This window comes from Vombatus ursinus, unplaced genomic scaffold (assembly GCF_900497805.2).
Source record: "Vombatus ursinus unplaced genomic scaffold, bare-nosed wombat genome assembly UNPS02014832.1, whole genome shotgun sequence".
NCBI lineage: Eukaryota > Metazoa > Chordata > Mammalia > Diprotodontia > Vombatidae > Vombatus > Vombatus ursinus.
This window is the reverse complement of record NW_020954610.1, coordinates 67,049,102-67,076,939: the sequence shown is the minus strand read 5'-3', so window position 1 is coordinate 67,076,939 and position 27,838 is coordinate 67,049,102. Positions and strand designations below refer to the sequence as shown.

General features: G+C 39.9%; 1 protein-coding gene across 2 annotated transcripts in view; it reads right to left on the bottom strand.

The window, feature by feature from the left end:
* LOC114025947 (FERM domain-containing protein 3) overlaps positions 1-27,838 on the bottom strand; it is a 335,752-nt gene that overhangs the window by 62,093 nt on the left and 245,821 nt on the right. For both annotated transcript variants that reach the window (XM_027839487.1, XM_027839488.1), the window contains 2 exons: positions 3,064-3,151; positions 728-816 (listed from right to left, as the gene is read on the bottom strand). In XM_027839487.1, coding sequence (XP_027695288.1) covers positions 728-816; positions 3,064-3,151 — 177 coding nt within the window. The remainder of the gene's footprint in view (positions 1-727; positions 817-3,063; positions 3,152-27,838) is intronic.

The window sequence follows — 27,838 nt, the reverse complement described above, 5'->3', positions numbered from 1 at the left end:
TTCTGAAGAGGTCATGGAAACAAACAGTATGATTTTTTTTTTAAAATGAACTGCAAATAAATGTTTATGGTTCATCTGAAATAATTATTCATTTTTATGTAGCTGAATGTTTTATGATGGATACATTGAGAAGAAAGAAGGAAAGAAAATGAAGGAAGGAAGGAAGGAAGGGATAGAGGGAGAGAGAGAGGAAAGGAAGAAAGAAAGGGAAGAAGGGAGAAGGGGGTGACTAGACAGCTTCTTTGAGATTTTGAGGCCCCAGAGATATTCCTCTTGCTTCCCTTTGTGCAACCCAACGATTCTCTCCTACTACCCTAGGAATAGCAGTGAGGAGAGTTGTGGTGTAGGTATCCTACTGTAACTGAACTTGCTGACCTGGAAGGTTTTCCCTAAGGGGCTTGGCTACAATGAAAGACATATCCAGGATTCTCAGAAACTCCATCTCTGGAAAAACCCTCTGCACCATTCCCCCTCTCTCAGAGTGTGTCTGGCCAGGATCCCAAAACCCTGATAGTGATATATGCTTACCCTCAAATATGAGTCTCTATTTAAAAAAATCAAACAAAATAACTTAGTTTATATTTTACTTATGAATTAAAATTACTTTATAATGAAGTGTTAGGACAAAGAAAACTGGACATTATGCTTGAAATGTCTTAAAACATGCAAAAGTTTTTTTAAAAGCACAAAAAAATTTAATTTTCCAACCACTGAAAGAAACACTTACCATTTTAACAAGTGGATTCTTTTATTTCCCTGGAATACAACAAACCCTGTAGCAGTGAATCCTAAAAATGTCGTCGTCCCTGTTGAATCCTTAAAAAAACAATTTGAATTTTTAAAAAATTAAAATAAATAGTATGGTATGGCTACATTGCCCATAGGCCAGGTTAATTCGTAATGGGATAAGCCACTGAGCAAATACTTCCACGATGAGCTTTTTTGAACCATGAGATTTGTGAGAGCAGAGACTCAGAGGGAATGTTGGCAGGGGTGGCCAAAAATGGGGCACAGACAATAGCTACTCTTTCTCCCCACTGTTATCTCCCTAGAAAACAGGATATCCCATAGGAAAATTCACAAATGTGTTTTGATGTCTAATTGTGAGTCCTTGGACTAGAAGATAAAATTGCTTAAAAACAATCATTGGCTCATGCGTCCATGTAGGTTTAGCCATATTGCTCTATCTTGGAGGTAACAAGATACCCTGCTAATCTCTGAGATTAAAAATTTTAAGTGGATACCTAACCAATTAGAGTTTCCCCAGGATTTCTAGCACATATAGGATAAAAATCTAAAAGAAATAGTCTTCAGCTAATATAGATAATAGGCTCACAGAGCTAGAGCTGGAAGGGACCATTAGAAATCTTCTAGTCCAACCCATTTCACAAATGAAAAAACCAAGGCCCAAGGAAGTTAAGTAACTTGTCCAAGGTCATACAGGAAAGGCACAATTTGAACTAAGAACATCTGACTTCAAAGATAGTGTTCTTCCCACTGTACCACACTTTAATGCCTAGGAAGTTCTGGAAACCATGTCATATGCTAAGTAAAGACAAAGCACCTCAAAATTTCTGAGCTAATGGGAGTCAGAGTTCAAGCTAAAATTGAAATCTAAGTAGATACAAATCACCTCGTTGTCTGCCTTGGACTGACTTCTTCATCCAATTTGAAATTCTGTCTAATATGTCCATTACTACCTTCATAGTTAAGAAAACCTATCCGACAAGATTCTAAGTATTAAGCTAGGAAAAGCACAGAGGGTTAATTTTGTGGTGAAAAATAAATTCATTAAATAGATATTGGGCAGGGTAAGTTGGGTTAGAAGGAGGGGTAGAACAAGTCACTACATATGCCAAGGTGAACTATATTTCCAAAGCATTATTACAGAGCACTGGCTCCAGAATACAAGGACCTCAGTTCCTATTCCCCCTCTGAAACTTTACTGCCTGTGTGACCTTGAGCAATCTACTTGACTTCCCAAGAACTCAGTTTCCTCATCAATAAAATGGAGCAGTTAGACTGGATGCCCTCTGAGGTCCCACCCACCTTGCCACACAATGATGACTTACTAAGTATAATTCAAAGCCTTATTTTGAGACATCTGTCTGATCCCCTATGGTTGGCTTGGAATGCTGAATAATGAGGGTACTTTGTTGTCATAAAACATTCCTTTAAAATGTAAAAAGGCTTTTAAAGTGCTCAAAAGATGAAACTTTTTCAACTGGCTAAATAATTTACATGAGAAAACACAAAAATAAAAAATACCTTGCATTTCCATATAACTTCTAATTTTTCCTTCGCCCACCCCTCAACCTATTCTTTGGAAGCTCATTAATATCTATACTAGCCTTAGGATCACAAACTTACAAGTGGAAGGGAACTCAGGTCACCTAAATCCAATCCCCTTTATTTTATAGTTGAGAAAACAGAATTCCAACAAAGTAAAATGTCTTGCCCAATATCACATGGGTAAGAAGTGACAAAACCAGAATTTGAACCCAGGTATTTTGACTCCAAATTGTCATCTTTCCACTGCACAAATCATTAAGATTCCTTTCACCTTTGGGAACAAATTATTTGATAAGCAAGCAATTTCTAAATGATAAAAAAAAAATACAGACAAGTGGATCCCATTATCACAATTAAACAGGAAAGACACTAACTCACACTCCTGGTCTCCTTGGTAGCAACTCTGAAGTATAACAACCTACTACTGGGGAAGGGAGACAAGGCCTCATCCAGAGTTTTCACAGAGTAGAGGCTATGGGTTGGAGATGGCCAAGCTTACAGATCTGTGTTCTTTCCAGATATAGAGGACTGCTTTCACTGGTTATTCCTTAGGGAAGGACCAGAGAAGCTGTGCCTGTGTACTACATGTCTGGCTAGCAGATCACTTGCTATCCAGAAACCACTCTGCTAGACATTATGCTGTCTATATTTTACTATGTGTTTGTTGCTCTCCGATTAGAATGTAAACTCCTTGAAAGAGAGCATTGGTGTCTACCACAATGCCTGGTCCATAGAAGGTGCTTCATAAATATTTGTTGATTGCGAAATTACCTTGCAGGGATGGGGATCCACCCCATAGGTTTCCAGAGTATGTGCTTTCAGTAGTAAGTTAAATTCAGCAACTGGTGGACTCTGGCCCCTGAAATGACACAAGGAAAAGGTGGGTTAATCACAAAAAAGAATAGAAAACATACCTCATTCCATTCAATAGACTGTAGTTCCCAGAAGCAGATAGCAAGAAAAAAACCCATCTTCAAAGGCAATCACTTGGACTAAATCCTATTTATCATCAAGAGTTGACCTTCCAAAAAGTGTCTGATCCTATGCTGTTCTCCGGCTAATCTCTCCACATTTAGCCTAGTGGTATTTGATGTATGCTTTATGAGCACTCTTGTGACCCATACAGTTAATCAAGATTATCAAGTAACTAACAAATACAGCCAGGCAAAGTCAATCTTGATATGAAATGAGCCTCAGCAACTGTCCTTCCCAACTCATTTCAGATTATCCAGAGTAAATGGCATTCCTTTCAGCTTAGACGTATAAACACAGCAATCACGCTATGAGACCAACTAAGACACAAAGTTAAATATAGCACCCCAGTGGGAGAAATCATCCTTTCCATCAGAGACCCCTATATTTTTAAGGGACGTTTTATTCTTCTAAGGCCTGTACTAACCTTCAAGAATAGATTCAGGAAAAATGCTGTAGTTTTGTTTTCTTTGTTTTTTGGGGTTTTTTTGCTTTAAAACCATTTGAAACCATGATCAGTACCAAGGTCACGTCCTCCAATTCCTAACAACATTCCAATAAGAGCAGTATTTTCAGCACATCATACTGGATTCATGAGGAGGCACCAGCTGACTGGGTATTGTGCCCAGTGGGACTGGGCTCTTAATCCTGGCTCTGCCATTTAAAAATAATAATGGCTAACATTTACATAGCTTCAAGATTTGGAAAGAACTTTACATACATTATCTCATTTGATTCTCACAACAAGCCTAAGAGGTAGGTGCTATTATTATCCCCATTTAACAGGGTGAAGAAACTGAGGTGAGAGAAGTTAACTGATTTGCCCAGAGTCACTCAGCTAGTAAATGACTGAGGCAGTATTTGAACTCAGGTCTTCCTGACTCCAAGTGCAGCATTCTCTCCAATGGGCCATTTATTTGATCTGTGACCCTGGACATGTCATTTAACCTCTATGGGGCTCAGTTTCATTGCCTTTAAAATAAGGGGTTTGGGCTAAATGAGCTCTTACATCCCTTTACAATCTAAAATTCTATAAATTTAAAATTCTTTCTAAAACTATGAAGTCCCAGAGAAAGAAAACAAAACAAAAACAGAATGATTTAGAAAATACCATTTCCCCAAAGGAGTTTTTCATTCTTATTTTAAAAGAAAACATCAATGCATTTGTGATCTCATCCACATGAATATTTTCCTTCCACTGGTACAGATCACAGTCCATCCATACTCATCTCATCCTGGGCCATTCTTGTCCTTGTTCTTTCACAGATACTCCAGAGATCAAGAGGTCCTCATTTTACAGATGAGGAAACTAAGGACTAGGAAGGTCATGACATACCAAAGTCATAGGATATAATCACACGGCAAGAACTAAAAGGGACCTCAGAGGACACCTAATCCAAACCCCTCACTTTACCGATGAGGCAACCAATGACCAGAGAGGCTGTTACTTGCCCAAGGTCAAAGAGGCAGCAAGCATCAGAGGCGAGATTTGAACAAGGTCCCATACTGCACAGCCAAATGATCTTAACACTACATTATGCTGGGGGTACATATAAATATTTAGCTAACTAGTAAACTTCTAGTTAATTAGAAAATTAACAACACCTTCCTATGTCTCTGTTTAAAGCTTGAGCCTGTGATTTCATCATCCTAAGGAACTCTCATGATGGAAGTTCTCTCCAATCATGTAGACTGGCAACTCACCTAGAATTTATACCCTTAAAAAAGCAGTTCAGCTATGCCCAAAGAGCTGTAAAAATGTGCATACTCTTTGACCCAGCAATAGCACTTCTAGGGCTGTAACCCAAAGAGATCATACAAATGAGAAAAGGACCCACATGTACAAAAATATTCATAGCAGCTCTTTTTGTGGTGGCAAAGAACTGGAAATTGAGAGGATGCCCATCAGTTGCGGAATGGTATATGAATGTAATGGAATACTATTGGGCTATAAGAAATGATGAGCAGGCAGACTTCAGAAAAACCTGGAAAGACTTGTATGGTCTGATGCTGAGTGAGCAGAAGAGAACATTGTACACAATACCAGCCACGATGTGTGATGACTAATGTTGATAACCTTAACCCTTCCCAGAAATACAAGGATCTAAGACATCTCCAAAGGCCTCGTGATGGAAAATGCTATCCACATTCAAAGAAAGAACTATAGAGTTTGAATGCAGATTGAAGCATACTATTTGCTTTTTTTTTCTGTTGAGTTTTGTTTCCTCTTTCTGGTGGTTCTTCCTTTTGGTTCTAATTCTTACCTACAACATCACTAATGTGAAAATATGTTTAATAGGAATGGATATGTATAGGCTATATTAGATTGGGCGCCGTCTTAGGGAGGATGGTGAAGAGGAAGGGGGAGAAAAATTTTAAACTCAAAAGCATATGGAAGTGATCGTTGATAAATCAAAATAAATTAATAAAAAAATGAAAAAATGAAAAATAAAAAAGCAGTTCAGTTTCCTCTTGATCTGACAGCCAGTATATGTCAGAGGCAGACCTAAACCTAGGTCTCCCTAACTCTAAAGCTAGCTCTCCACCCACTATATCAGGTACTTTTTACAAACTGTTATAATAAAAGAGCTATTCTGATAGTGTGTGTGTGTGTGTGTGTGTGTGTGTGACAAAGAGAGAAAGACAGAGAGAGAAGGCTTTTATTTTTTTCCTTTCTTTCCATCAAAGTTTTCTTCATATTGTTTTCCTTACTTACAGTAGACCATCTTAAATAAGATTTCTGAAACTAGATGTAAATTACTTTCATGCCACCAGCACACAAACACTATGCTAACTTTTCCCTGAGAGAAGTGAACGACATTCACTGTTAAGGCAGTCACCAGTACTAATGTAGTTCTGATGATGGAGGTTTTGGAAAGTTTTTCCAAGTATGTAGACCCAAAGATAGATGATTTTCTCTAACCAGGTCTCTCTTCTTTCTTTCCCAAATACCCCTGAAATAATTTGTGCCCTTGGTAAATGTCCTTTCCCAGAAAAATGGAAATCACCCCTTGAATCCAACCATTGGTTTTTATTCCTTGAATCAGGCTCTGCATATATTCTGGTAGTGTCTTCCAACATATGGGAGGAGTTGTTTTATCTGACACCAGACCAAGAACAGCTCTGAAATCTGGTGTTTCTGATGTGCCCCCAAACCAGCCTTCAGTCTAGTTGCCAGGGCTGATGCTGAAACTAAGTGGAATCTGTACTGAAGCATCTCAGGATCTGACACAACCAGGAGACTCTCTTTGCTGTCAAACCAAAGTCCCTCTTTTTACAGGCACAATCACTGCCCTGTTACATTCTGATAAGGACTCCTATGGTCTGGAAAGGAGCTCATTTTCTTTATCTATTAAAACTTCAGCCCCTTGGCAACATGTCATAAATTGTTTATTTTCAAAATTCAGTCTATTATAGAAGTTTTTTTTTTTTGGTGAGGCAATTGGGGTTAAGTGACTTGCCCAAGGTCACACAGCTAGTATGTGTCAAGTGTTTGGTCTGAGGCCGGATTTGAACTCAGGTCCTCCTGACTTCAGGTCCGGTGCTCTATCCACTGCGCCACCTCGCTGCCCCAGAAGTATTTTTTTAAAGGTCTGTGCCAGGTATGGGGAACCTGGGGCCTCAAGTCCATAAGTGGCCCTCTAGGTCCTTAAGTGCAGCCCTTTGACTGAATCCAAACTTCATAGAACAAATCCCTCTCTGTGTAGGCTCCTTTTATATGTTGCTATGAGTTTTAGGTTTAGAAATTTACATTTGAATTTTTGAAGGTTTTTTTTAAATCGGACATATGATATTTTTAGTATAGGGGACTCCCAGGGAGCGTGCTCCCTCTGACAAAGAATATAAGCATATGTTCAGTAACAACTAGTCTCAGAGAACTGCCTGGGGTAATTGAGAGATTAAGTGACTTGCCCACGGTCCTACAGCCAGTATGTGTCAAAGGTCAGACTTGAACCTTCAACTTCCTCACTCTGAAGGCAGCTCTCCATCCACTATACTGCAAATGTCTTTCATCAAAATACAAAATGGCTTTTTTTTTAAACCCCATGGGCCTCCTCTCATTATTTTCCTTACCTTTCTTCCCAAATGGTTAGTGCATTCTTAGGCTACATTAATAGAAGTCTAGTGTCTAAAATAAGAGAGATAGAAGTCCACTCCTCCTCTCGGTAATTCATGCCACACCAAGAAGGTGTGGGTCCAACATTTTAGGAGGGACAATAACAAAATGGATTTGTCCAGGGAAGGGTGACTAGGATGGTGGAGAGACTTGAAACTATGGTTTAAGAAACTGAGAATGTTTTAAAGCTAGAGAAAGGAAAACTTCAGGGAACATGATAGCTTTCTGGTATTTTGAAGAGCTGATCCAGAAGAATGATTAGATTAATTCTTTCTGCCACTAAAGGACAGAACCAGGACCAATGGGTAGAAGTTCATAGGAATAAGATTTCATTTTGATACAAAAAATTAGCAACTATGAGAGTTCTGCAAAAAAAAAAAAAAAAGTAATCATATGTCTTAGGAGTAAGTTCTCCATTGTTGAGGGTATTCAAGGAGAGGCTAAATGAATATTGGGAAAGGGGGGGCCAGTTGAAAAGATTCATTGAGCTCTTGACTGAAACTTCCCTCATTCTATACCCTCCAGTTAGAAGTAATTGCATTCTCCCCTGAACTAAAATAGCATTTCATAACTCCATCATTATACTTTCATATTCTACTTTATATTAGACCATACCCAATTATAGGGATTTTTTCCTCCTCTGAAATCCTATAGCACTTACAGTTAAACTCCTAATCATGTGGCCCCGTGATGTATAACAAGGAGCAAGGCTCTGCTTTCTGTTTTTTACCCTAATCAGTCTTTGGTTTGCTTCATATTCTAACCTTAAACATGCTTCTAGAACCATTTAACTTTTTAATGATTGAAAAGCATATTATAATTTACAAGTATAATAGCCTTTATAGTTTTTTTTATTAATATACCTATACAGTTTACCCTTCCGTTACCCAGAGTTCAATTGGAAGCTCTTATTGGAGGCCCTACAGGCTTAGCCACAATTTAACTATAACTAGGAGAATTCAGAGAATTACACACCATAAAAATCATTCCTGACTCAGAATCAAAAGAGAGCTAGGTTCAGATCTCAGCTCCAGTATTTCCTAGCTGTGAAACCATGACTCTGAGACTCAGTGTCTTCTGTAAAAGTGGACAAAAAAATACACTGCCTCCCTCAGACAGTTACTGTGGGGAAAGTGCTTAGTAAGTCATTAAGGACTACAGAAGTGTGTACTAATATTTCCTTGCTTCCTAATGGCATAGGACAGCAGGATCATAGATGGAGAGCCACAGGGGACTTCAGAGGCCAAAGTGATTCATTTTACAGTTAAGGGAACTGAGATATACAAATATTAAGTGATTTGCCCAAAATCATTGTTATTTATCTTTTTATGGTCCATTTCTCACTATTCAATCACACGAAGTATCTGCTCCAGTCAAACTGGTCTACTCACTATCCCCCAAACCTGTTTTAAACTTCCTATTTTTATCCTTTTGCTCATTTCATTCCTTCTATGGGGAATTCTCCTTGCTCCATCTCAACCCATCAAAACCCTACCTATCCTCTAAGGCACAGATGAAGTCACAGGTCTGTGACTTCCTTAATCACCTCACCTAGAAGTATTCTCATCTTCTTATCAAATGGGATAATATCAGCATGGTGCCTGGCACATAATAGGTGCTTAATAAATACTCCTCACTCCCCCTGTCTGAACACCTCTAGTCCTTATTGTCTATGTTATTGCTTGTGTTCATCCATTGTCCTTGAAGAGAACCAATGACATCATGATGTTGGGGTCAGAGTACAGTGTGTTAGGCTGCGGCTGATTCGTCCAATATGAGTTAGGAAGGCTCTACCCCAAGTCAGACACAAATAGTCCATTGGAACATTGCGGATGGAGATGGCTCTGGATTTACACAGCTCACGTTTCTTTCACAATAGTGCAAGTCTGCTTTACTTATAGAAACAGTGCCTTCTTTGATGTGGCATTGTCCTGTGCCAGCATTTCCCATGTCTCACAATCGATACCAAAGTTCTTCAGAGAGACCTTGACAGTGTCTTTGTACCACTTCTTCTGACCTCCTTGTGAGCACCTGCCTTGTTCTAATTCTCTGTAAAATAGTCTTTCAGGTAGACATACGTTTGGCATTCAGGCTGTGGCCAGCCCATCAGAGTTGCACCCTCAGCAGTAGAATTTGAATGTCTGTCAATTTAGCTTGAGAGAGGACCTCAATGTCTAGTACCTTATCTTGCCAGCTGACCTTCAGAATCTTCCTAAGACAATTCAAATGGAAGCGACTCAATTTCCTGGCATGGTGCTGATAGACTGCCCAGGTTTCACAGGCATACAACAGTGAAGTCAGCACAACAGTTCTTTAGTTTAGCTCTTCAGTTTGGTAGGCAGCCTAATACCTCTTCTCTCCCACACTTTCCTTTGGAGCCTCCCAAATGCTGACCTAGCTCTGGCAATGTGTGCATTAACCTCATCATCTCCGTGGAAATCCCTAGAAAGTATGCTTTCTAGGGATGGCAGTATTGTCTATATTATTTGTATGGCATTAAGCATCAACCGCTTTATATTTTAGCTGTCTGTGTAATCTTATCTTTCTTAAGAGATTATGAGTTCCTTGAGATCAGGGACTGCCTTGTACATCCTCACATCAACCATGGTACCTAGTACAAAACAGATGATACTCAATACTATTTGAACTAATGAATAAAGGACATGTAATTAATTATAACCTTCTTCAGGGCAGGGACCAGATTCTTTTCAAGGTTTCCTCACTAAGAAAATTAGAAAGCATCATGCAACATGGCCCAATGGAAAGAGTACTGGATTTGGTCAGAAGATAAGGGTTTAATCCCTAAGTTGGCACTTTACTAACCTGTGTGACCTTGAGTGAACATCACTTAAACTCCCTGGGTCTCAAATGTCTCATCTGTTAAATAAGGGTACTAGACTTAGATGTCTTCTAAGGTCCCTTCCAGCTCTAAATCTATGATTCTATTAATATTCAGACAAGTCTCTAATCTTACAGGCTGCTTTCTGTGTGAGATAAATTGTTTTGTTTTGTTTTTTCAAAACACAGGTTGTACTTATACCCACTTCAGTAAGACCTAGAATAACTGGCTTTATTTATAAGGAAACATGCTATTCCTTTGATGGGGACACTTGGCAAGGCTCAACACCCACTTAGACTATAGCAGTGGGACAATTAATAGACTCAGACCAATGGGTATTAAAAGCGCTAGGTGGTGCCATAATATACAAAGTGCCAGGGTGGAGTTAGAAAGACCCAAGTTCAAATTCAGTCTTAGATACTTACTAGCTTGAGAGAAATGATTATTTCTCTCTTGTGTTAATAATTAACTACTGAATTAGAACCAAGGTTTTTTTACTTCCTCATCCAGAAATCAACCAGTGTGGGAAATCTTTCTCAAAGATTTACCCAGGCCAAGGTCTAATCAGATAGTAAAAGAAATTCTAAGTTTGGACTAATGGGAAGATTCCTGCTCATTATGTTTACTCAGACAAATCTGGGAAAAAATGTGAATCCTCCTTTTTGTCACACAGGTGATATGGAAATTGATAAGTCTCTTTGACCAAGATTTGGATAATCTAAGTCATATACCACAAGACCATTGTAATATAGCCCAACCTCTCATTATAATATTCATTTTCTCATTAATTGTTAACTAATCAGAGTTAATTGCCACCATCAGGAACACCTGCTCTTCCAACGGTATATAAACCATGAGACCACCACCATGAGGGGTCTTTTGGTCCAAGAGAGAGACAGCCAAACGAGTATTCTTTTATTAGTAAATATGCTGGCATTATTAATAAAATAATTAATTTACATAGAAACTATATCTCTCAAATTTTTTAATGTCATAAACTGTGTGACCCATCACTTAACCTCTTTCTACTTCAGTTTCTTCATCTGTAAAATGAGGATAATAATAGCACCTACTTTTCAGGGTTGCAGTGAAAAATTGGATAAAATAATCATTGTAAAGCACTTAGCACAGTGCCTGGCTTAGCACATTTATATAGTAAGCACTATATAAATGTTAGCTATTATTAGCTATTACATATACAGTCTGCTAGGTAGTACAATAGATAGAATGCCAACCTGAAGACGGGATGACCCAAGTTCAAATCCTGATTCAGACACTTACTTAGCTCTGTGACCCTGGGCAAGTTGCTTAACCCTGTTTGCCTCAGTTTCTTCATCTGTAAAATGAGCTGAGAAGGAAAAAGCAAACTACTCCAATATCACTGCCAAGAAAACTCCAAATGGGATCACAGAGTCAGACTGACTGAAACAACTAAACAACAATTACACATACATTACTCACTCCCAGGCCACTGTTTGTTTAGTAAATAGAATGTCACATGTTAGTTCTTTTCTCAATTTGGAAACAACTCTGTATCAAAGAGTTTACTTGAGAGTTTCTGAATACCCAAGTTGATGCTTTTGTTTCTCTGTTTCATCTCTATAGACTGACCTTAGACCTCCAGCTAGGGCAAGATTTCCAGTCAGTTAAAAAAAAAAAAAGCATTTATTAAGCACCTCCTGGTGCCAGGCCCTGTACCCACCTAGGGCTTTGTACCAGGGTGCCAAATCTAAAGGGCATTGCTAGTACACATAATCCTTTGGAATAACAATAAAACTACTATAAAAACAATGACATTTGCCCTGAATTGTTACATTTTCAAAGCACTTGACACTCATTGTCTCATTTGAGCTTCCCAACAAGCACAGGCACAAAGGAGCTCATCGCTTAGTTCGCAAAAATAATTAGTAAAAATAGGAAGCTACCAGATGGCAGCCTGGGCTGCCCTGCTCTTCCCTCTTCCACTGAGGATACACTTTGTACAACTTGCCTAGGGCCTGGTTTGTGTTAACTTCCTTATGTACGTTAAAAAAAGAAGAAAAGCAAAGAAAAGACAATCCTAGCCACAGATCTGTCTACCTCCCTTTATGTGTCAGTCAGTCAATAAATATCTATTAAACATCTAACATGTGCCAGGCATTGTGCTTAGCACTGGGTATACAAAGAAAGGCAAAAGATAGTCCCTGCCCTCAAGGAGCTTGCAATCTAATGGGGGAATCTAATGGGTAGGCACTTAGCACAATAATCAGTTTTCAAACTTAATAAAGCATAGCCTTAATCTAATATGTACAGTGGACAATCAGTCACAGAAGTGACTGCCCACTAGAGATACAAAAACACCCTCAGAGACTTCCTGTAAGGAGAAAGCAATACTAAAACATATGGAAGACTGTAGCAAAGTATAATATACACATAGATTCACTTTCAGCATAATTTTTTCAGGAACATCTTAATACACAAAATGAGGGTTGTTTCTCCGGATGGGACAAAGGTTTTTCAATGACTATTTGGGGATTGTTTAGAATAAATCTTAAGAAGCCCTTAAACATTCACTGAAATCCAAAGAAATTTCTAACGAAAAAAGAATGGTTTCTCTTTGAGTTAAACTGACATGAATGTTAGCAAAAGGTAAAATGGATAAAAATCTAGCACATGATACTTTTTCTACTCATTTTCCTTGGTTGACCAGCGATTTTTCCCTCCTACTTAAATATATATATTAAGCCTTCATAAATGGTTTAGAGGGGTCATGACAATTTTAAGTTGCTATGACAACTATTAGCACAAATGGATGAAAGCTTTAAATTATTTGGCAGATGAACTAAGGAAAAATAACCACCTGGCAAAGGTAGACTTGCCCAGTTAGGAGAAGTTACAAGTTTTTTAACACCTATCTTTCTTTTGAAAAAGAAAGAAATGAGAAAACTTAAAACTAGTTTTGTCTCATAAAATACGTCTGTTCAAATTTTAATATTTTCCCTAATTATTTGAAATAAAGATCATGATTGATCATATCAATAAAAAAACAGAAATCATATGATTTTCTCAATAGATGCATAAAAAGCTTTTGACAAAATGCATCACCCATTCCAGCAGTATAATTATATACCACCTAAGAATAGCTAGATGCTAAAGTATCCTAACCTAAATATGGCCACAATCAATTGAAATGGTGTACTGCTAAATATTTAAAACCAGCTCCTGGGGGGGGGGGTATAAATATATGACATACTTTTGAGTTTAATCTATATTATTAACATATTCTCCATCACTTTCTCAAGTCTAGACAATCAACAAAACAATAAATAAAGCCTTGATTCATAACTTTTTCCAATTTCTGAGGTCGAAATGCTCATCCTGAAAATTTACCTATCTGCTCTTGCAAGCTCAGCCGTTTTGAGTTGTCTCTAGCACATTTCTTCATCAAAACCCATTCTTCTTTAAGTATGTACATACTTTGGCTCTTAATTGTGGGGGGGATAGATTAGAGAAGTAAAAGAAGAATTAAAGAGACAATTGTAGTAGTCCACGTAAGAAAGCTTGAACTGAATGGCATATTAATGGAGAGAAGAGGCAGCAAAGAAGAATCTAATAAAAAGGGAGGAGAGACTGAAGACGACTAAGAAACAATTTACATAATAATAACATTATAAAAATAAACAACTTGAAAGACTTAATAACCCTGATCAACCCAACGACCAATCAATAAATATTTTTTAAGTGCCTACTATGTACCAGGCTGGGGATACAAATCTGAAAAACAGAAAGACAGTGCCTGCCCTCAAAGAGCTTAAAATTTAACGGGGAAAGACAATATGCCAAGAAAAAAAAAAAGCTGAAAAAGGAGGGGAAGGAGGAGAGAGGAAGAGAAGGTACTCATATAGGGGCATGGTGGAGAAGTCATTCAAAGACGTCCCAAAGTAGTATTGTCAGGTGGGAAATGAGGAGATGTCTGATCTGAGCTCTCTTCTTAAATGGAGTTCATGATCCAAGCCTTCAATCAGAAAAGAAGAGGGTAGTGATGAGGTGGAGGCCCAAGGCTGATGAGATCTTGCAAGATGATGAGGTTAAGCCAAGAATGGGCTTCCTGGGGAATGGTGGGAGAGTCAGTCAGAGAAGTCCAGGTGAGAAATGAGAATCTAACGATAGGTCTGAGATGTTGAGACTTGATATGATATAGACAAAGGTATTTAGCAGATGTTGACTGGTCGCCTCTGCACATATTTTTAATTCTGTACTCCAAAGCAAAAATTTCAGGAAGAATCTTTTACACTTTTATTGGTAGATCAAAGATTTCCTGAGAAACAGGGTTCTCATTTCACTGTCCCTGTAAGAACAGCCTGCTTAGAGAGGCTGGTAATGATATCTACCCCTCAGAGAGCCAATTCTAAGCATGCAGGAAGGTGCCATCCTGTGTGGGGTGATTTGAGGGTGGCCAAAATCGTCATCTAACAATAAACTTTTGACCTTGAAGTTAGAAGTTGCTGAGTCAAATCCCCACTCTGGTACTTTCTGCCTGTATGACCTTGGACAAGTACCTTAAATTCTGTGGGCCTTAGTGACCTCTACTGTAAAATAAGGGTCCTGGAATACAAAGCCTTTAAGATCTCTCACAGCTCTAATGCAATGATGCTACATATCTATGATCCATAAAGTGTGAAGGGGAAAGGGCACTGGATTTGGAATCAGAGGACCTGAGTTTGAAACCCACTTCTGCTTGGACAGATGTGTAACCTTGCAATTTTTCCCTCCGAACTCTATGTAACCTTGGATGAATCACTTAGCCTTTCCCATCCATAAAATGAAGATTAAGGCCTAGATGATTTCTAAGGTCCCTCAGAGCTCTAAATAAATAAACACCTACGATCTCCTCACTAACAACAGATGATGGTGACATTCATATCATTAGTGTCACTCCTTTTCTGTTGTGCAGGGTCTCCCAAAAGTCTCTGTCAACAAGCAAATGCAATGACCAACCATAATTCCAAAGGACTCATGATGAAACATGCTATCCACCTCCAGATAGAGAACCGACTGTACTCAGAATGCAGACTGAAGTATATTTTCTTCTTTCCTTTTCTTGCTTTTTAAAAATATGGCTAATACAGAAATCTGTTTTGCATAACTATAGGTATTTGTAATGGGTTTTGTTTTCTTCGTATTCTCTAAGGGTGAGAGATGGGCACAGGATAGAATTTGAAACTAAAAGTAAAATAAAACTGAATTTTTAAAAATGCAAAAGTGTTACCTGGTAGGGGTAAAAATTGAGCAATATTCAAATGGACTGTAGACTTCCTGAGGAAAATGGCTTATTTATCTAAATGCCCCAGTGCTAGCAGAATGCTTTCACATAGCTGGTGACTAATAAAACATTGGTTTTCTTCTATTCTTCCTTTCTTCTTTCTTTTCTTTAATGAATGTAACACATGAGTTTGGATTAAACCAATATATTCACTCTCTCAGGGAATCTGTCTAAATAGGGAAAAATTTTTTTATCGGAAAAGAACCTTTGGATTTAGGGCTGGGTTGGGAAGTTGGAGATTTATATAGTTTGGTCAAGACCTATAATTTTAGTGGTGCAGGGAACTAACTTTCCTTGGGAAAAACCAATACAGATTAACAATGGCTCCATTACTTAGAGACTTGCATGGAACAGTAAGAGGCGAAATGACTTTTCCAGTGTTATTCAGCCAGTAGATTTCAGGGGCAGGAATTGAAAGCTAAATCTTCTGGGCTCCAAGGAAATCAATCGGTGGATAAGCATTTATTAAGCACCTTTCGTGCACCAGGCACTGTGTTAAACTCAGAAATGCAAAGAAAGATTTAAAAAACTATCTTTATCCTCACAGTCTAATAGGGGAAACCACATGAAAATAATCATGTACAAACAAGCTATATACAGAATAAATAGAAAAGGTTCAATCAAGGAAAAGGCACTAGAATTAAGAGGGAGTGGGTATCTGTTTGGGGTTGTTGTTTTTTTCCCAGATATATCTCTTAGGCTCTCATTATGTTCTATTCTGACCTATTGTTATTGCCTATTATTGGTTATATATTTATTATGTAGCATTGTATTTTGGGGTATCCTCCTTAATAAATTATAAAATCACTATCAATTAAGCCATAGTGCCTCTCCAAGAAAAGGTCTGGAGGTCCAGATAGGGAACCACATTCAAAGGCTTTGAATAGCGTTGGAGCAGCACAAGAACAAGGGGTGTTTTTTGTTATGACACAGAAATAAGAAAGGAGGGTGGTGAATGGAGAGGTGCAAAAATACTCAAAACCAACTTTACCTACTTCTAATTTGGTCCAGGTCCAACCCTATACAGCTTTCTGCTATTACCAATTCCAACGAGTCCTCTGCCTAAACTGGGATTGAAATCAAGCCACAAATGCCAAAGTAACTAATGTCAGCATGGCTGACTCAGAGAAAACTCTTAACAATCTTTTTCTACATAAAGAATCAGACAAGGAACTGTGTACTTTCATTGCACAGTGAAGGAAACAGTGTCTTACTTGCTTTTAATGAAAGAACCCTAAAGTAAGAAAAATCCTGGCGCCTAGAAAGCTGATGACCTGAAGGACCATTGGTTGGTTCTAAAATAAGTAACATAAGCAGAACTAAACCATTAATACTCTCTCTGGGTATCAGGAATCTGCCCACAGATTAAAGAGTACAAGGTCATGTGCATTTCGAGTGATATGGTTTCTGCTATTTCTACAAGAAAGTGTTCTGATGCACAGAATCACAACATCTCAAGTCGAAAAGGCCATTTAGCTCAAATCTCAATTCCTGCCTAAACAAGAATCCCCTCCAAAATCCTTCCCCTAACAAGTGGTCATTCAGCATTTGCTTGAAGACTTCTAGGAAGGCCGAGAAGTCACTGCCTCTTAGAGCAGCCCATCCCATGTTGGCAATAGCTTTCATTGCTCACCTTGCCTCAAATCTTTGCTGATATACAAATTCTTTCCTTATTTTCAGCTTAGCTGACTGACTGAAATTAGATCTACTTACAGAGAAGAGGAGGACATGGCTAAAGTGATATAAACTGGACTATAAGCTGGGGAATTTCAGAACAGAATTGGTGGATCCTGGACCAATAGAATGAACACTGAACCAGGAGAGAAGAAATCTGAAATGTAGCCTCAGCTTGGCCATTTCCTGCCTAATCACAGAGCATAGATTAAGAGTTAGAAGAAACTTAGAAGTCAGCAAGTCCAATACCTCATTGTAGAGATGAAGAAACTGACCTTCAGTATCTCTACTCCTTCAGTTGTTTCCCTGGCCATCATCGCTGCACTGACTGCACTCTTCTTCCTTTCCCATCTTGACCCCTTGGGGAATCAGTTCATCTCTATGCTAAGCCCTTCTCTTGTGTCCCTTGCCCCCTTACCTGATCATCAACCATCACCAATATTTCCCTGCGAAGTCTCAGGCTTAGATTACCCCTACCACCCGATGCCTTTGTTCCTGGTCATGTGTTCCTGAACAAAGCTGGAGAAAAATCATGAAGCCATATTGACTGCTACAAATTTATGTTACAACGTAGTTTCAACGGGACCCTCACTATAGCAACGCAATTTTTCAATACCTCTCAAGTTAATTCATTGTTCCACTCACCACAGCACCTTTTCCAAAACTTTTCATCCTTCCTCAAGCCTCCCAGGACTCCTCCTGTCCCCGACCTCTCAACTGAGAACCTTGCCTCATATTTCAGTGAAAAAAATTGAGGCCATTCACTGAGAGCTTCCTCATCTCCCCTCCACCTCATCTCACATCACTCAGATGTCTTCTACCAACGTCCTTCACTCCTGTCTCATGTAAATAGTGACCCTTCTCTTTGCCAAAGCCAACCATTCTCAATGCACAAGTGACTCCATTCCATCCCATCTTCTCCAGCAGATTGCTCCCTCTATCCTTTCCCCCTCTCACTTTTCTTCAACCTCTCGCTTCTTATTGGATGCTTGTCTGATGCCTGCAAACACGCCCATGTCTCTCCTATTCCAAAAAAAAATGGATCTGTCCATTCCCATTAGCTACCAATCTATATCTCTTCTGCCTTTTACGACTAAACACCTTGAGAAAGTCATTTAAAATCAGTGCCTCCATTCCTTTCATCTTACTCTCCCCTAATTCTACAATCTGGCTTCTGGCCCCATCATTCAACTAACACTGCTCTTTCCAAAGTTAACAAGAGTCAATTTGCTGCCAAATCCGAGGACTGTGTCTCAATGGGCCTCATCCTTCTTGCCCTCTCTGCAGCCTTTGACACTGTCACTGGATCTCTTCTCCGAGATGCTCTATTCTCTTTAGGTTTTTGTGACACTGCTCTCTTTCCTGCTTCTCTCCTACCCATCCAAATCACTCCTTCCTAGTTTCTTTTGTTGGATCTTCATCAAAGTTATGCCCACTACACAGAGGTATCACCCAAAGCAAATTCAAGTACTATCTCTCACTCTCAGATCTATTTATCCAGGCCTAACCTCTCTGCTGACCTCCAGTCTCACATCTACAACTACACCTCGAATCATATGTCCTATAGCTATCTAAAGTTCAATATCTCTAAAACTGACTTCATTAACTTTCCCCAAAAACACTCCCCTTTCCCTAACTTCCCTATTGTTGTTGGGAGTACCAGTATCCTCTCAGGCACTCAGTCTCAAAGCCTAGGTATTATCCTCATTTCTGCACTGTCTCATCCCCATATACAGTGTTACCAAGTCCTGTTGATTATACCTTCATTATATCTATTATATGTGAGCCTTTCCTCTGGCACTACCAGCACAACTTGATATAGGCCCTCATCACCTGATGCTGGGACTATTCCAGTAGATTTCTGGTTGGTCTCCCTGCCTCAAGTCTACACTCTAGTCCATCCTTCACTGACCCATCAAAGGGATCATTCTAATGCATAGATATAACTATGTCATTTCCACCATCACTCCCATTCAATAAACTCCAATGGGTTCCAGTCACCTCTGGGATCAAAGACAAAACCTGCTATTTGGACAGCTCTTAACCCTGGCCCTTTCCTATCTTCTTACACCTAACTCACTTGCATATATTCTTTGATCCAGCGACACTGGCTTCCTTGTTGTTCCTCGAACAAGACAAGCTATCCTCCCACTCCATGCATCCTCACTGGCTATCTCCCATGCCTGAAATTCTTCTCCTCATTTCCATCTCCTGGCTTCCTACATTTTTTGCAAGAAACCTCTCCTGATCCCCCTTAATGCTAATGCCTTCCCTATGAAATTATCTCCAATTCATCCTGTATACATTGTGTTTGTATGTAGTTGTTTGTATCATACATCCCCATTAGATTTTGAGCTCTTTGTGGGCAGGAAATCTTTTTGCCTTTATTTGTATCCAAGTGGTCGGCACAAGGTAGGTACCTAACAGACGCTTGTTGACTTGTCTATGACTTCAGTCTCCATATCTGTAAGAGTGGATACATATTATCTACCCTGACTACCTCATAGTCTGTTGGAATGATCAAATTAAAAAGATAAATGAAAATATTTTGTTAAAAAACACACAAATGTATGATATGGTATTATCATGAGACATTCTAATTACCTTTGCCCACAAAATAGTATTTAATAATAGAAAGAGTGCACAGAGCACCTGGCTTTAAATCCAAACTTTGCCACTTATGTTTGCACAACCTTGACCAAGTCATTCAAAACTCTTTAGAACTCAGTTCCCTCATCTGTAAAAAATGCAAAAACTAAACAAGATGGCTTCTAAAGTCACTTTTAGCTCTAAAACTATGATCCTTTGGTCTATTTAGTGTGTACCACACATTCAATTCAGTCTCTCACCTCTGTGACTTTATACGGGTTATCCCTACATGGCTGGAAAACATTCCTTCACCTCCTCAGAACAAGTAGGTATGTGATCTTCACATTCTTTATCCTTCATTTCCAAGAATCACTACACCTGGAACTTTCTCCTCGCTCCTCCTCTATGCTTCGTGACTTCCGTGGCTTCTCAAGTACCAACTTCTGTAAGAAACCCTTGCCAGTCCTCCTAAATCATAGTGCCTTCCTTCTGATACCATCCCCGGTTTGTACTGTCTATGTCTTGGTTGTACATAGTTCTTTATATGGGGTCTCCCCCATTAGACTGGGACCTTCTTGAGAGCAGGGACTGAATTTTTTTTCTCCTTTCTTTGTAATCCCAGGACTGAGCACAGTACTTGGCACATAGTAGGCACTTAAGAAATACTTGCTGATTGACTCACTGGCTTCCTTCAAAGCTCAAGCGTCATCTCATATGTAAGGGCTATCCTGATCTTTTGGGAGTGTTAGGTGGCACAGTGGATAGAGTGATGGCCCTGGAGTCAGGAGGACCTAAGTTCAAGTCTGACCTCAGACGCCTGACCCTGGGCAAGTCACTTAACCCTGGTGGCTTCAATTTCCTCATCTGTAAAATGAGCTAGAGAAGGAAATGGCAAACTACTTTGGTATCTTTGTCAAGAAAACTCCAAATGGGGTCACAAAGAGGCAGACACAACTGAATAACAAATCTTATTTCCCAAATTGCTAGTGTTTTACCAACCCCACTCCATCCCAAAATTAGTTTGTTTATATTTTACATTTATCTGTATACATATTGTGTATCCCCTTTCAACTCCCCCCTCCCATAAAAGCTCCCTGAGGGCAGGAACTACTTTAATTTTGTCTTGTATTCCTAGCACCTAGCACAGTGCTGGCCTATGTTAGCTGCCTAATCTGTGCCTGAATTAAACCCCATAATGATCTAGAGGGAGAAAATATATCTGACAAGCTTAGAGTTATGGAAAGGCTTTTTTTTAAAGGAAACAATAACCCCAGCTTAAGAAATGCTTAACAGTACATCGCCTTATTTTAGGTCCCTCTGAAAAATAGGATCCCTTAAAACTGTTTACCTGAAAGACAAACTGAGAAAGAACTAGAAACAGGAACAAGGTTTGGTAGCAGGAAAGGTGTAACCAAAATGTGCCAGCAAGTCCGTTGTGGCTCTGGCAGGGTGAGACCTCGTTGTCTGAATCTGCAGATAGCCATGATGACAGTGAGAAAAACAAAAGCCTACTTTGAACCCAAAAAAGAAAAGTAAAGAATTCAAAGGAGTGCAGTAAAAGAAAAGACGCCTGGGGAAAATGAGAGAAACTCAAATTTCCCAACTGATTGAGTAAGGGCCAATATGCGATGACCCGCATGATGAAAGGCACTGACTTCGATCAGTTAAAAAGAAATGTTTTTCTTGTCTCTTCCATTGAACTTTTGTTTATGGAAGAAAATAATGATTTTATTTCCTTTACATCCTTTGCCAGAAAATATATTGCTAAGGCTAATGGCATCTCTAATGAGATACTGAGTGGTAACAGCAAAGGATTAACTGAGATTTTATCTTTTTTTATGATAGCTGCAAATTCTGTAAAGACATGTTTTTCCGTATTTGATGATGAATATAATCAGGTAAGGTGAGATAATTAGGTCTGGCTGCACAATTCCCTGTGTTTGCTTTTTTTTTTTAAATCAACTTTAAATGATTTCTCTTTTAATGTTTTGCCTCTAAACTATGGTAGATAGTGGATAAACACATGAAATTAGAGTATTGATGGACTAGGTGGTACAGTGGATAGCGCAGCGGGTCTGGAGTTAGGAAGACCTGAGTTCAAACCCAGCCTCAGCCGCTTACTAGTTATGTGACCCTGAGCAAGTCACGTAATGTTATTTGCCTCAGTTTCTTCATCTGTGAAATGAGCTGAAGAAGGAAACAGCAAACCACCTCAGTACCTTTACCAAGTAAACCACATATGGGGTCATGAAGAGTTGGACAGGACTGAAATGATTGAACAACAGACAATGCTGATAAATTTCACCCAGGAAAAATGTGAATGAGGTAACAACCACAATATTTTCCAATTTGAGATTCTATGATCTCAGAATCATAGGATGTCAGGACTAAAGCTACAAGTGACTTGTGAGGCCATTGGTCCAACCCCTCACTTTACAGGTGAAGAAATTAAGAGCCTAGGGAGATGAAGTGATTTGCTCAAGGTCACAGAAGTGGCATCAGAGCTGGCATTTGAACCCAGGTCCTCAGACTCCAGAGGTAGCATCTTATTTCATTTGGTTGTAGGTGATTGGCCCCGCCTGAGCCAAGATGAATAGGAGCCACAAAAAACAGTCTCCATGAAGCAGTTACATTAAAAACAACAGGAACAATGGTCCACTCCTTCTGCGTCCTTGGGGGGGGTATCTGCTAGCACACATATTATTATGTGACATCATCTGACCTTCCTGCCCTTTAAGATGTCCCCTGGCAGATGGCCAGGGGCTTGGGCAAAACTGATGTGCTGCTATAGACCATCTAGCCAGTCAATAGAACAAGAAGAGAGGGAGGGGGCTCTCAAGGTGAGAGACTTAACATAGGCAGCAATTTCAAGCACACTGAGAAACATCCTCCACTCCCAAAATAATAACTGAGGTCAGGCTAGAAATTTCACAATTGGGATTAAGGCTGTAATGGACCTCAAAAGTCATCTAATCTAAACTCCCTTATTTTACAAATGAGAAAACTGAGGCCCAAGCAAATTAAATGCTTTGCCCAAGGTCACACGGGTAGTAGGCATCAGGGGTAGAATTTGAACATCTATCCTCTGACTCCAGAAACAGTGCTTCTTCCACTTTACCAAGGAAATAGTCCCAGAAAGGTGACTCATCCAAGGTCATACATCACAAACGTTAGTGCTACTGGCTGAAGATGGAGAGATGGCACACTTGTCAAATTTATAGATGCCACAAAGCTAAGGAGGATGATTAACATGTTACATAGCAGTCAGCAGCCAAAAGACCTCAAAAAACTAGAACATTGTGTTGAACCCAGAGTCTACAAGCAAAGTCCAGATGATCACCCGTAGTATAGAGGTAAATCCTGTTCAGATACGGGTTGGGTTAAATGGCCTTTGAGGTCCCTTCCAACTCAGTTCCTGCCATCCCCCAAGAAAGATTCTTGGGGACCTCAGGAAGCCTATCACAGCCCCGTGGGACACAACCAAACCTCCATGTAATTTGGGACCTTCTCAGTTCTTGCTTCACATAGCCTATACCATATGACAGAGAGGCCCGTTCGTCCTCCTACCATCTTGGAAGAGTTTGGACTGAGAAGGAACTGTAAATGATCAAATTATAGTTTTAGCACTGGGAAGAAACAGAGTGGTCCTTGAATCCCACTCCTAATATTACAGATGAAGAAAAGGTTATGTGACTTGCTCAAGGTCATACAAGTCCTAAGTGGTAGAACCAAGATTCAAACCCAGCCCTCTGATTCCAAACCCACTAAATGGAACATTTACTTCACCTCCTCAAATCCTGCTAGGACATGTTCTTTCCTTCTCTCTTCCTTCTCATCCACCCCTATCACTCTCCTTTTCATCTATCCTTTCATCATCAATTTTTTTAGATTTATCATTACAAAGGACATCTGCATTACCCTTCACTACACATCATCAGTTCTTAAGTATATAACTAGAGCCAGAAAATCTAACTAATAATAATCTCACTTATGGATGAAGCTGTTCCTGAGGGTGCATTTTACTACTTTAGAGAACAGAAAAACCATACTTCATTACTTCCACAATGATTTGATGTAATGCAGATTGTGACAGAAGATCAGTACTTACTGAGAATATTAAATGGAATGATATTTTAGCCTTTTTCCTCTTTCTCATGAGACATATGTTCTATATCACCAGCTCTTGCAAAGGAAGCTTACTGATTGGAATAGTAACTATTTGTGCTGATGGCATACTCTAGCATTCAAGTCAATCCAATACAAATGCTGATTAACCATTACAAGATGTGCCCCGGTGACACAAGGACAAAAGTCAAGCAGTCCCTCCCTACAGAGAACTTGCATTCTAACGAAGGAATACAACTTGTACAGACATCATAAGAATGTCAATAAATTTAATAACTAGCATTTATATAATGCTTTATGGTTTGCAAAGCACCTACATACTCAATCTCACTGGATGAGCAGACCAAAGGTATTGTAATCTGAGAAGGGAAAGGACATTAGCCAAGAGGAGAATGGGGGAAGGCTTCACCAAGAGTGTAACATCTGAACAGAACCTAGAAGGAACTCTGAAAGTCTGAGAGGAAGGAGTACATTTCATATATGAAGAGCATCCTGGGCAAAATGGGCAGGAATAGAAATAGGATATTGAATGCAGAGAACAGGTAGTGGTCCTCCAGTTTGTATGTATGAGAATGTAGAGTAGAAGAAGGGTCAGCACAGAGTAGGCTCTTTAAAAATGCTTGTTGACTGACTCTTGATTATTGTAATGTCAACAAGGCTGGAAAAAAAAGAGGAGAAGCCAGACTGTGGGCAAAAATATTGGAAGTGTTTCTTCCATTCTAAGAAATAATACCCCTATCCTTTCTTCATACACAGTCAAAGATTTTGTGGATGAAAGCCCAAGGGCTTAGGATAGGCTTTGCTTTTACTTCACTCATACCACCACAATAAGCAGGCACTAGGTACTCTCGTTGCTATGAAAAGAAATTCTGGTTAGAACATGGCAGGAGTTATGGGTTTGGTTTGGATTTTGTTGTGGGGTAAAGGGCTATGATTTCATCCTCTATTAAAGCAGATTTATCTGACACTGCTCCACTATTTATCATCTAAAAGAGTTACCAAAGGCACTGAGGGATATTAAGGGACTTGCCCAGGTTTACGTAGTCACTTAATTGTTAGAGGTAAGACTCAAACTCAGGTCTTCCAGATTCTAAAGCAAGCTGGGAAATACAACATAAACAAGATGAGGGCAACCTTCTGAGTCTCATATAGATTCGCCTCATAAGTGGACAAGTTCAGTCTGTGTCAAAATAAGTAGTCGTCGTGGCTGCCTGATGCTCTGGAAGGCCTGCATACTAGTAAGTATATGTGTTAAACAAAACATGACTTGGTCTCCTGGTTTAGAAAGGGTTTTGCAGTGGTCTTCTCATCACCTGCTCCATTCCTCTGCTTACAGCTGGGCTCTCTGTACTGCTTGAGCCCCATTCAGCATATGCTTTTCCCATCTGGCTAAAGTAATGATCTGTTGTCAGATCTTTGACATGTCAACCAGACAGAGGTGAGAAGTATAACCATAACAGACTGTGAATGGTGAGTTCCCTAAGGAAGAGGGCACAGTGCTGGTCTTGTCAGACTTTGTCAGTGAGTGAATGGTCAATAAGCATTTATTAAGCACTTACAGTATACCAGGAACCGTGCTAAGCACTGAGAATACAAATAAAGGCAAAAAAAAAAATCATCCCTCTCTTCAAGAGACTCACATTCAAATGGAGGAAACAACACACACAAAAATCGTACATACACATAGTGCAAGTGAAAGACAACTTCAAAGAGAAGATACTAGCAGTTGGTGGGGATGGGGCTGATCAAAAAAGGCCTCTAGCTGAAGGTGGGATTTGAGTTGAGTCTTGAAGGAAGCCAGAGAAGTCAACAGACAGGTGTGAACAAAGAAGAGCATTCCAGGCGTGGGGGGCAGCCAGTGAGAAGGCGTGGAATCAAGAGATGGAGTGCCTTGTACAAGGAAAAGCTAGAAGACAGTGTCACCAGATCATAGAGCACGTAGAGGGGACGTGAAAGTAAAGAGAACAGAAACGTAGCAAAGGATCAGGTTTTGAAGGGTTTTAGAAGCCAAATAGAGGATTTTGTATTTGATCTCAAAGGTGATAGGGAGTCACTGGGGTTTATTGAGTAGAGGAAGTACCATGGTAAGAACTGCACTTGAGAAAAATCACTTTGGCACTTGAGTGGACAAGGGACTGGAGTAGGGAAACACTTAAGGCATAAACACCCACTGAAAGCCTACTAAAAGAGTCCAGGATTGAGGTGATGAGTGCTTGAACCAGGGGAGTGGAGAGGTGAGTGGGGAGAAGGGAACAGATGTGAGGGATGAATGCCCAGGCCCACTGCAGACACAACATAAGGTTGTTGATCCAGGAGCAATGGGTAAAAGATACAAGCCTTTCAGCTTGATTCCAGGGCATAACTTCCTAAAATTTAGGACTACTCACAAGTGGGCTGCCTCAAAGGTGTTAGATCCCCCCCAGTTTGGTAAACTTCAGATAGAAGATGGATGTGATCTCTTGAGTATGTTATAATGAGGATTCCTTTCAGGGTATGGGTTGAACTAGATGACCACTGGGGTCTTTCCAACTCTTGTTCTGTTCTTTCCTTGCCTGTTAAATCATGGATGTTAAAGCTGTTCCACGCAGGAGTTGCACTGCCAGCCTCTTCATGGAACCTTCCATAACATGCCATGAATTAGGGCCCCTGGTCTGATGAGATATATGTCAGGACATTATGGAGATGAACCAGGCCAGATGGAACAGGGAATGAGGTGGCACACCCTAAAGAAGCAATGATAGCCATAAGTATGACAGTGGGACCCCTGAGGTAGGAGCTGATCTGTGATGAAGTCCAGTCCTGTTCAAAACCTGAGTCAGAGAGGAATGGGCAATGGCTGCAGGAATCCCCCTGGCCTTTGCTCATCTCTTTTTGTCCTTCAACATTGGTCACATCACCGCTAGTGGAAATTCTGAGCCCTTATCTGGTCCACAGGTGAGACACTTAGCCCAAAATCAATCCAGGACGGTCCAGCAATAAGGCACGGTGATGTGCTCTGAGATTTTCCTAAGGGCAGGTAGGTGGTGCAGTGGATAGAGCACTGGGGTCCAGGCCTGGAGTCAGGAAGAACCAAGCTCCAATCAGGCATTGGACCTTATTAGCTGTGTGATTCTGAGCAAGTCATTTCACTTCTGTCTGCCTCAATTTCCTCATCTGTAAAATGGAATTGATAATAACAGCCTCCCAGGGTTATCGTGATGATCAAATGAGATAATATTTTCAAAGTGCTTAGCACAGTGCCTGGCACATAACAGACACTATATAAATGTTAGCTATTATTATTATTGGGGCAGCTAGGGGGCACAGTGGATAGGGCACCAGGCCTGGAGTTAGAAAGACTCATCTTCCTGAATTTAAATGCAGCCTCAGACTCTTACGAGCTGTGCGATCCTAGGCAAGTCACTTCACCCTGTTTGCCTCAATTTCCTCATATGTAAAATGAGCTGGAAAAGGAAATAGCAAACCACTCCAGTATCTTTGCCAAGAAAAATCTCAAATGGGATCACAAAGTCAGACATAACTGAAAAACAAGTTTAAACTACAACAATAATAAACTACTATTATTAACTACGGCAGTTCTGTTATGTTTCCTTGCTAACTTAGCTGGGGTTTTCTGTGTCTGTCACCATGACCACATGCACGCGCGCGCACACACACACACACACACACACACACATACACACACACATACACGGCATAAACAGTGGTTTTGTCTCTCCCTCCTTTGCCTCTTCTGCCTCTGAGCAGGTCAAGGCAATCTGCCAGTGAGTTCTTGGCCTCAAGAACTAGGCATCCTGTACGAGGCAAGATACAAGGCATCCTGTACGAGAACAAGCAGGAGGATAACAGCACCCAGTACACACAGCCCTCAAACAATATGGATCTCTTCCAAATAAACTATCTCCAGTAACAATAACCAGGTGCCAAT